This window comes from Borostomias antarcticus (assembly GCF_949987555.1).
Source record: "Borostomias antarcticus genome assembly, chromosome: 14".
Classification (NCBI taxonomy): domain Eukaryota; kingdom Metazoa; phylum Chordata; class Actinopteri; order Stomiiformes; family Stomiidae; genus Borostomias; species Borostomias antarcticus.
In genome coordinates, this window is record NC_140247.1 from 8,688,259 (window position 1) to 8,698,258 (window position 10,000).

General features: G+C 50.8%; 2 protein-coding genes across 2 annotated transcripts in view; one reads left to right on the forward strand and one right to left on the reverse strand.

The window, feature by feature from the left end:
• Positions 1-2,155, reverse strand: part of plekhh3 (pleckstrin homology, MyTH4 and FERM domain containing H3) — a gene marked incomplete at its 5' end in the record, with an annotated part of 32,501 nt that extends 30,346 nt beyond the window's left edge. Inside the window, 2 exons of the mRNA XM_084448411.1 lie at positions 1,702-2,017; positions 2,099-2,155. Of these exons, the coding sequence (XP_084304537.1) occupies positions 1,702-2,017; positions 2,099-2,155 (373 nt within the window). The remainder of the gene's footprint in view (positions 1-1,701; positions 2,018-2,098) is intronic.
• Positions 2,156-7,230: 5,075 nt separating this feature from the next.
• cntnap1 (contactin associated protein 1) overlaps positions 7,231-10,000 on the forward strand; it is a gene marked incomplete at its 3' end in the record, with an annotated part of 25,892 nt that continues 23,122 nt past the window's right edge. The window contains exon 1 of the mRNA XM_084448954.1: positions 7,231-7,353. Within this exon, the coding sequence (XP_084305080.1) occupies positions 7,293-7,353 (61 nt within the window). The 5' untranslated portion in view covers positions 7,231-7,292. The remainder of the gene's footprint in view (positions 7,354-10,000) is intronic.

A 10,000-nucleotide genomic window follows, 5' to 3' on the forward strand; every position in this document is an offset into this window, starting at 1 on the left:
AGTTCCGGCCCATATATGGCCCAGAATCATTACACATCCGCTTACTATCTGGGTAGGCTACAAGCTCTCCCAGCTGCACATGCCCAACTCTACCTGCAGGGGGATCCTATCCTACAGCAACAGCACGTGAAGCTGAGCAAAAACATCTCTGACTCCAGGTCCATCAGCACCGGTATAGGACACACCACACTCACATATCACGCTGCACACTCTCTCCCCATGGAAACACACTCTCTCCCCATGGAAACACTCTCTCTCCCCATGGAAACACACTCTCTCCCCATGGAAACACACTCTCTCCCCATGGAAACACACTCTCTCCCCATGGAAACACACTCTCTCCCCATGGAGATTCCCCATGACACTTGTTCACCCAGGCCTCTGGCAGTTGGATTGGTTGTTCTTGTTGTTGTTTGTTCTCGTTGTTGTCTCTTGTCTGATTTTTGCTCTGATGTAAAGCGACCTTGGGTTTCATGAAAGGCGCTATATAAATTAAAGTTATTATTATTATTATTATTATTATTATTACATATACACATACACACACTCACTTATACATTACACTCTGCATATTCACTGTATACACACTGACTGCACTGCTTTTATATACTGTTCTTTTTCTCATCTTATACTGTTTTGCACTAGCATTTTGTACTCGTTCTTTGCACTGTCCTGTCTCGTCCCTGCACCCTGTCCAATGCTGTCTCAATGTTCTGCACCACGACCGAAAGCAAATTCCCAGTACGTTGAAAAACTGCATGGCCATCCATCCATCCATCTTAATCCGCTTATCCAGGGTCGGGTCACGGAGGCAGCAGTTCCAGCAGGGGGCCCCAGACATCCCTTTCCCTAGCAGCATCAACCAGCTCTGCCTGGGGAATCTTTAGCCGCTCACAGGCCAGTGCGGAGATGTAGTCCCGCCACCTGGTCCTGGGTCTACTGCATGGCAATAAACAGATTGTGTACTCTGATAGGAGTGGTTACCTGACAAAGGAATACATTAGAGACATCAACATACGGTACATCTTTAGGTCTGAGGGTGAATAATAAACTGGAGGCATCTCATCACAAGTGGGCTAAGTGGAAGCAGCTAAGTGTTCAGTAATGGAATCAGCTAAGTGTTCAGTAATGGAAGCAGCTAAGTGTTCAGTAATGGAAGCAGCTAAGTGTTCAGTAATGGAATCAGCTAAGTGTTCAGTAATGGAATCAGCTAAGTGTTCAGTAATGTGAATTGAATAGTTAGCAGCAGTGAAACACCCCAGTGGGCCAGGCTGGGGTGAGGGGGCCAGGCTGGGGTGAGGGGGCCTATGACAAAGGGGATATCTGATCGATTCTACAGCCTCCTATACAAATGCTATACCAATCTTTATTATTGTCATAGAGTACTTTGTCACTTTGTTCTCAGGAAAATATAAATGAAGTCTCCGACGCAAATTCAGACGAGGCACGTACGTCACGGCCGGGGGGGGGTCAGCAGAGGTTAATCAGTCACGCATGACGCCTGCACCAGCTGACTGTAGCTGTCATAGCATTGGTCAGCTCACTAGAGCGCATGTATTTAAGCTGTCAAAACATGTCATTGTTCGCGCTTGCCTTTACTGCTGGTTGTGCATTGCATGCTCGCTGTTGCTGCTCTATGCCCTTCGCTCGTTTCTTTGCTCTGTTCGGCTTGTGTTTCCGTGTTTTGTGCTTTTGCCTTACCTTTCTGCCCGCGATGTCTTCTCCGGTCCGTGGTTTGGGGGATTCGTTCGGCGGGGTCGGTGGTCGACCGGATTCCGACGTTGAGTCCCTCCGGGACGTGGGCCCGTCCGGGGGCGCGTCCGCCGGAGCCGTCGGCTAGCCGGCAGGCCCTCGCTCCGCCCGTGACTGCTGCCTCGGCGGATGCCGGTCCCCTGGCCGACCAGGATTTCTTCCTTCCCCTGAGATCGCTGGGAACTGCTGTTGCCGTGGGAGTCCCGTTCTTCCCTCCGGCTGCCGCCGTGTCTCCCTCGCTGCGCAGCCAGATCCTCGCAGGTAACTACGTCAATTTAGTGAGGATCCTTCTCATCTCTGAGACTGTCGACAGGCGGGTGGTCGATTGCGGGGACGTGTCCGTGACTCTGAAGGACAGTGACCCCCGGTTGTCTCGGTCCCTCACGTTCCCCGAGTTCGTCATCGCTTTCGGGGTTTACAGGGATATATTGTGCGAGGTGTACCCTGCTCGGCGGGCGGGCACGTATCTATCTATATTGGCCGATTTATGCATGTGTTATGGGGGTACACTGTATTACGAGTACCATCGCTCGTTCTCGTCGAAAGCTGCGATGTTCCTTCAGCGCTTCAACCAGCGACTGGACTGGTCCGTGCTGGACTTGGCGCTGGTTAGCCGCCATTTTACTAGCCGCCCGGCCCTCTCGTGCGCTGTTTGCGGCTTTTTTTCGCATATGCCCCCTCGATGTGCCCCAGGTCCGTGCCCGCGTCCGCTGCTGGGTCGAAGGCATCGGCGCAGTTACTGCGGGGACGGGCATCCGAAGTCCGTGTGCCCGCGGCGGGCTCGTCCCGGGCAGGCTGCTCCGAAGCGGTCGAAACAGGAATAAAACCTTCCACTCCCATCAACGTCCCCGAGCTGGGGAGGGCGTTGTCCAAGCATCCAAATCGTTGTTTTGTCGGTTATTTGCTGTCTGGACTGGTGCATGGTTTTCTGGCGGGGTTAGCCTGGCTGCCTGTTGTTTCCCACACATGTAAAAATCTGTTGTCTGCTGTTCGGGAGCTTGAGGTGGTGGACGCGCTGCTGGAGAAGGAGGTCAGGAAGGGCTTCATGATCGGTCCGTATAGCTCGTCTCCGTTTTCTATCGCGCGCTTCAGTCCAATCGGCGTTGCGACTCGTAAGTACTCGGGTAAAAAGCGGTTGATTATCGACCTTTCTGCCCCCCACGACGACGTGGTTCCCAGCGTTAACAGCCTGATACCCCTGCCTTATTTTTCCCTCTGCTACGCGTCGGTCGATCACGCGATTAAGCTAATTACAGCGGCCGGTCGAGGTGCGTGGCTGTCTAAGGCAGACGTCACGGACGCGTTCAAAGTGATGCCCCTTCATCCGTCGCAGTGGCATTTGTTCGGCGTCCGGTGGCGCGGCCTGATGTATTTTTCGGTTCGGCTCGCTTTTGGCTGTCGGAGCAGCCCCAAGATTTTCGACTCGCTCGCTGAGGCGTTATGCTGGATCCTGCTGAATAACTGCCGACTACCGTTCGTTGTCCACCTGCTGGACGATTTTCTGCTCGTCGATTATCCCTCTGCCGACCGGGGCCACTGTATCACGGCCCTGCGTGGCGTTTTCTCCCGGCTGGGCGTCCCTCTGTCCGACGAGAAGACTATCGGCCCGCTCACGCAGCTCGAGTTAATGGTTCGTTAGGTTAATCGCACGGTTGAGGCAGGGGTGTTTCAATAGTCACTCGGATTTAATGTTGGAAACAGTAATTCTCACGGCTTTCTATGGGTTCCTTAGGGTCGGTGAATATTCTACACGCACATTGTCATTCAACCTGGCGCATGACCTCACTCGGGCAGATGTAACGTTACACGTGCGCTATTTCGTCCTGCACCTGAAGCATTCAAAGGCGGACAGAGCTGGTGCCGGCGTGACCGTTTATTTATCAGGCAATAACACCTTGTTTTGTCCTCTGTCCTCCATGAGCTCCTACCTGACGAGCAGACCCCAGGCCGGTGAGGAGCCCCTCTTCATAACAAGAGAGGCAAAGCCCATGACCGGAGCCTGGTTTGCCGCCAGACTCCGCACCCTCTGCCAGGCGTGCGGGCTCCCACCGGACCGGTACACTGCACACTCCCTCCGTATAGGAGCGGCAACCACCGCCGCCACCATCGCCCCGGTGTCTACCCCGAAGTCCATGGGCCGATGGTCCTCGTCTGCTTATGAACGCTACCTACGGCCCAGAGTCCAGGACATTCTGGATGCCCAGAGAGCTATGAGTGGACTGTGACATTGGGTTGGGGGGGTACTGCGTATTCAGGTGGTCATGTGGCTGGTGCACTATTAAAATGTTGTCTGGCTCATCAGTCAGAGCGCTCTCCGTCAACCCTTCTGCGCATGCGGGCCGCGGAGTTGCTGGTGTGTTCTTTGGGGGGTAGTTTGCAGGTATTCCACCAGCGTCGGCCGGTGGATGCCTGAGTAGCCGCTAGCTGGTCTCTGTGGCTTTCTGTGGTGAACGTGGGCCGCTACGTCTCCGAATGGCCATCCAGCGGTCCCTCCGGGCGCCATGGACGCAGAGACACTAGGCTGTATCTCCCGCGGAACCCACGAAGCGTCGGCCCGTGGGGACCAGGGACTATAATGTACAGCAGTCCTCCTGTGGCACTCTTTGACGGTCTTAGTGGGCTGAGTTACCTCCGAGCGTCTTCCCGATCGCGGCCCACTCTGATCGTCATTGAGGCAGGGGGCTAGATGCCGTTCCCCCTTCCTGGCTCTCTGGGCCTGGGCCAAGGGCTTGGCCCAGAGGGGGGGAACACCTAGATTGCCTCCTCCTGCTAACGCGCTCCATGCCGGTGGAAGGCAGGGGGCCCCCCGGACAGAGCACACCGCCAAAAATTCATATGCTATGTATTATGCCGCTTGTATAATAAATGTTCAAATTTGACAAAAGTGATCTTGACTGAATTATTATTACATACACACTCACTTATGCATATTCACTGTATACACACTGACTGCACTGCTTTTATATACTGTTCTTTTTCTCATCTTATACTGTTTTGCACTAGCATTTTGTACTCGTTCTTCGCACTGTCCTGTCTCGTCCCTGCACCCTGTCCAATGCTGTCTCAATGTTCTGCACCACGACCGAAAGCAAATTCCCAGTACGTTGAAAAACTGCATGGCCATCCATCCATCCATCTTCATCCGCTTATCCAGGGTCGGGTCACGGAGGCAGCAGTTCCAGCAGGGGGCCCCAGACATCTCTTTCCCTAGCAGCATCAACCAGCTCTGCCTGGGGAATCTTTAGCCGCTCACAGGCCAGTGCGGAGATGTAGTCCCGCCACCTGGTCCTGGGTCTACTGCATGGCAATAAACAGATTGTGTACTCTGATAGGAGTGGTTACCTGACAAAGGAATACATTAGAGACATCAACATACGGTACATCTTTAGGTCTGAGGGTAAATAATAAACTGGAGGCATCTCATCACAAGTGGGCTGTGGACTAAACTTGGAGAATGGAATCAGCTAAGTGTTCAGTAATGGAATCAGCTAAGTGTTCAGTAATGGAATCAGCTAAGTGTTCAGTAATGGAATCAGCTAAGTGTTCAGTAATGGAAGCAGCTAAGTGTTCAGTAATGGAATCAGCCAAGTGTTCAGTAATGTGAATTGAATAGTTAGCAGCAGTGAAACACCCCAGTGGGCCAGGCTGGGGTGAGTGGGCCAGGCTGGGGTGAGGGGGCCTATGACAAAGGGGATATCTGATCGATTCTACAGCCTCCTATACAAATGCTATACCAATCTTTATTATTGTCATAGAGTACTTTGTCACTTTGTTCTCAGGAAAATATAATTATGTTTATGAACCCTTAAAAAACAAGACTTAGCCTACAGAAGATCGCACATGGAACATTCTAGGCCTGTTGTGATTGAGTCTTTTGCAGAGCCTAGAAGAGACAATAGGGAGAGGGACAGAAACAGGAGACTGAGTCCCTTTATGCACCAACCATGGCCACGCCCCCTGGCTGGACCACCAATTAGGAACCAGGGCCACTCCCCCTGGCTGGACCACCAATTAGGACCCCTGTCCTTGCCAGTTTGGTACACTAGTCATGTTTAGTGTCTCATTAAGCATTCACAATAATCTGAGCGGGAAAAAAGCAGCATTCAGAAGTAAAACCTAGTTCAATAACAGCTCATTTTACTGTTTAGGCAATTCGTCTGTCCTAGACTGTCCTAATGGGGTTTCAATGCATCACTGTAGCCTTCGCATCATAATGCTCGCTTCACATAAGGGCTCTGGTGGGGGGGATTAATCAGTCCCTGTTAAATTACAAATAAACATGACTGATTAAGCAGCCATGGTGATTAATCAGTTGCTGATAAATTACAAAAAATCACTATCCTGCCACCCCTGTCCAATGACAGTGGTGATGGGGGTTATTCTAGAATGGTCCATAGTATTACAACACAATGCTATAGGCTAGTATTTCTGGTGGCACAGCTTAGAAAAAAGCAAATCTGATTTGATTAAAACACAACAAATCCCAAGCTGGCATGGACATCCAATCTCCCTCCGGCGCTGATGACACTGCTGCCCCACAAACCCAGTTCTTAATCCTAAAGCCTTTTTATTTCATGGTCAGTGTGCCACAAATCCCCCTCCGCCTGCATCCTGAGTGAACCTCAGCCCGGCCACAGCTGGCAGAATCCATGACCTGTTCAGATCTATGGACATGCGTATCAATATTGTCTGGTCACATATCAAGTCAGTTGGTTTTTGACGTTACAGCTGTGCTGTTAATGAACTAAATCGGGACCAGCGACAGTCGTCCTGTATGAGACTATTGGCATCTATTGTCTGTGGGCATCGTTCTTGGAGAAGAGCCACTGACCATCCTTACTGCAGAGCGCAGTGCGCCTGACCAGGGTCAGTTGACGGCGGTGAGAAATAGACGTAGTAGAGTAGCAGAAACGATGCCAAGGCAGCCTATAGGGTAGGCTGTGCCCCTGCACCGTTACGGGAACGCGACTCAACGAATTTCAGAAATCCTGGGCAACTTCACCTGTCACTGACTAAGTGAAGTCTAGCCTGTACAGATAAAACAGCAAACAGTATGTTCTACTGAAGAACAGAAGTAGTCTAAGGCTGCAGGAACAAAAGTTTTTTTTTTCTCTAGCCTAGGCTACTCTTCTTCTTCTTCTTCTTCTTCTCTGGACCAAATATTTTGGGATAGCCTACCGGTGGAGCCACAGGAGTCACACTGCTCGAGCATTCCTTGCCAGTTGCGCAGATCCACACCACTAAGAAGAATGATGGCCTGGAAATTACAATCATTTTCATTTTAAATAATGTAGTCTACTGATAATAAAAGCAGTGCGCGCTCTCGGTGTAGCGCAGCATCAGCAACGACCAACGGATGCGCGTCCCCGCCCCGGCAAAGGCTACCCGAGACCCCGGGAACCGGAGTTGGACCTGCGCGAGTTAAAGTTGGGAGAAACGGGGGTAAAAGGATGCTACCGTGCCCGGAGGAAAGGAGACAACAATATACGATCTAGTTAACATAGCCCGTGGGGAGACGCGTTTCCACAGTAGGCTAAAGGATGATTGGCAAAATACTGAGCATTTGCCTTTTATTTTTGGGTTTTCAACACTGCTTTTCACGTAAGTCCTGTGAAACAGTCATTATTCGCATTGTCTTATCGTTTTGTGAGTCTAGTGATCAATTGATTAACCAGACACAGGCTATGAAAATACAAATAAAAGAGGAGGGTATAGCACAATATTGGAATTAAAAAGTGGGAATCCAAATAGGCTATTTGAAGGGCAGCACATCTAATTAATTACTGACATAACCTTTACAATTATAAGTCACCTCTACATATATGACTGTCATATTTAACACAACCTCATGAAAACAATTTTCTCCTTTTAATAATACGAAAAGTGTCGGTTATGCGGACGGCGCGCCGCAACGATACCCCAGAATAGAGCGTTCTGCATTGCAGTGCTTTCTCGAGCCAGCGTGCAAGTTTCTGCATCGGCTGAGGGAGGATGTCTCACCTCGCATTTAATTCTACACGGGCGAAAACCGTTTGGCTATATTTTGGGTAGTCACAGCATGGGGAATTTGCGGGGCATATATTGCTGTGTTGAAAATGCTACATATTTTTTATAGGCTACCACGAAAAGCAGCAGTTTCTAGGAAAGCACGGCTTCCAAACCTCCTTGACGCGTGCGGGACCACCCCACTGCAGTACTTTGGCAGCGTGCGCTCATCACCTGTCTGCGTGCTCTGCGTCCCTCTCACCTAGGACACTTGCATGACGGCGCAGAATATATATCCAATAATGTCGTTTTATGTTTTCTTGACAGTGGATTTGATTGTATTTCATATTTATATATTCACTTTTGACACGAAACGTTTCGGACCTAAAGGTTTTGGGAGAAAAACATATTACATTGGAAAAAAATATGGGGGTTCACCCCCCTACCACCCAAAAAGTATTAATGAATGAATTAATAATAATATAGGGCCTAAAGGTTATAAAGATATCATAATAATATAGTGTCATAATAAATGTGTCTGATGTGTGCCAAATGTCATGATGACCTTAGAAGATTGAATGAATAGCCAATCATTGATGCATTGCATGCCTGATTCTGATTCAGGTGTTGTCATCAGTGGGGTGCGAGGGCGGGGGGGGGGGGGGGGGCACTTGCCCTGGTGCCCTCTTTGGTTTTACAGTAAGATGATTGTTCAGACAGACTGGTGCTAGCCTGTCAGAATGGGTGACAATTGTGTTAGTGAGATATAAAGTTGTTTATGTAATTCCAACATGCTGGTTTGTACGCCATGTGGTGCTGTGGGTTATTGTGGTCAGTGATGCCATCCTGACATCCTGATATAATGTGTTTCTGATTGTGTTACCATTGTCTGATGGAAGTTAGTTTGTGAGGACGAGGGTACTGGGTAGTGGGATGGTGGTTGGTTGTGTAGTGGGATGGTTCCTGGTTGTGTAGTGGGTAGTGGGAGGGTGGTTGTGTAGTGGGTAGTGGGAGGGTGGTTGTGTAGTGGGTAGTGGGATGGTTCCTGGTGGTGTAGTGGGTAGTGGGATGGTGGTTGTGTAGTGGGTAGTGGGAGGGTGGTTGTGTAGTGGGTAGTGGGAGGGTGGTTGTGTAGTGGGTAGTGGGAGGGTGGTTGTGTAGTGGGTAGTGGGAGGGTGGTTGTGTAGTGGGTAGTGGGAGGGTGGTTGTGTAGTGGGTAGTGGGATGGTGGTTGGTTGTGTAGTGGGATGGTTCCTGGTTGTGTAGTGGGTAGTGGGAGGGTGGTTGTGTAGTGGGTAGTGGGATGGTTCCTGGTGGTGTAGTGGGTAGTGGGATGGTGGTTGTGTAGTGGGTAGTGGGAGGGTGGTTGTGTAGTGGCTAGTGGGAGGGTGGTTGTGTAGTGGGTAGTGGGAGGGTGGTTGTGTAGTGGGTAGTGGGAGGGTGGTTGTGTAGTGGGTAGTGGGAGGGTGGTTGTGTAGTGGGTAGTGGGAGGGTGGTTGTGTAGTGGGTAGTGGGAGGGTGGTTGTGTAGTGGGTAGTGGGAGTGTGGTTGTGTAGTGGGTAGTGGGATGGTGGTTGTGTAGTGGGTAGTGGGAAGGTTCCTGGTTGTGTAGTGGGTAGTGGGAGGGTGGTTGTGTAGTGGGTAGTGGGAGGGTGGTTGTGTAGTGGGTAGTGGGAGGGTGGTTGTGTAGTGGGTAGTGGGATGGTTCCTGGTTGTGTAGTGGGTAGTGGGGGGGTGGTTGTGTAGTGGGTAGTGGGAGGGTGGTTGTGTAGTGGGTAGTGGGAGGGTGGTTGTGTAGTGGGTAGTGGGAGGGTGGTTGTGTAGTGGGTAGTGGGAGGGTGGTTGTGTAGTGGGTAGTGGGATGGTTCCTGGTTGTGTAGTGGGTAGTGGGAGGGTGGTTGTGTAGTGGGTAGTGGAATGGTTCCTGGTTGTGTAGTGGGTAGTGGGAGGGTGGTTGTGTAGTGGGTAGTGGGATGGTTCCTGGTTGTGTAGTGGGTAGTGGGAGGGTGGTTGTGTAGTGGGTAGTGGGATGGTTCCTGGTTGTGTAGTGGGTAGTGGGATGGTTCCTGGTTGTGTAGTGGGTAGTGGGATGGTTCCTGGTTGTGTGTGTCTGGGCAGAGGCCAGGAGATGAGTTGGGCAGAGCCCACATTTCAGGCAGCAAATCCTGTAACTCTGCAGTGCTGCTCCCAGTCAGATGTGCACAGTGGAGCTGTGCCTGATTAAAATTGAAAATACAATCCCAGGACACACTGGTCTCCGGGT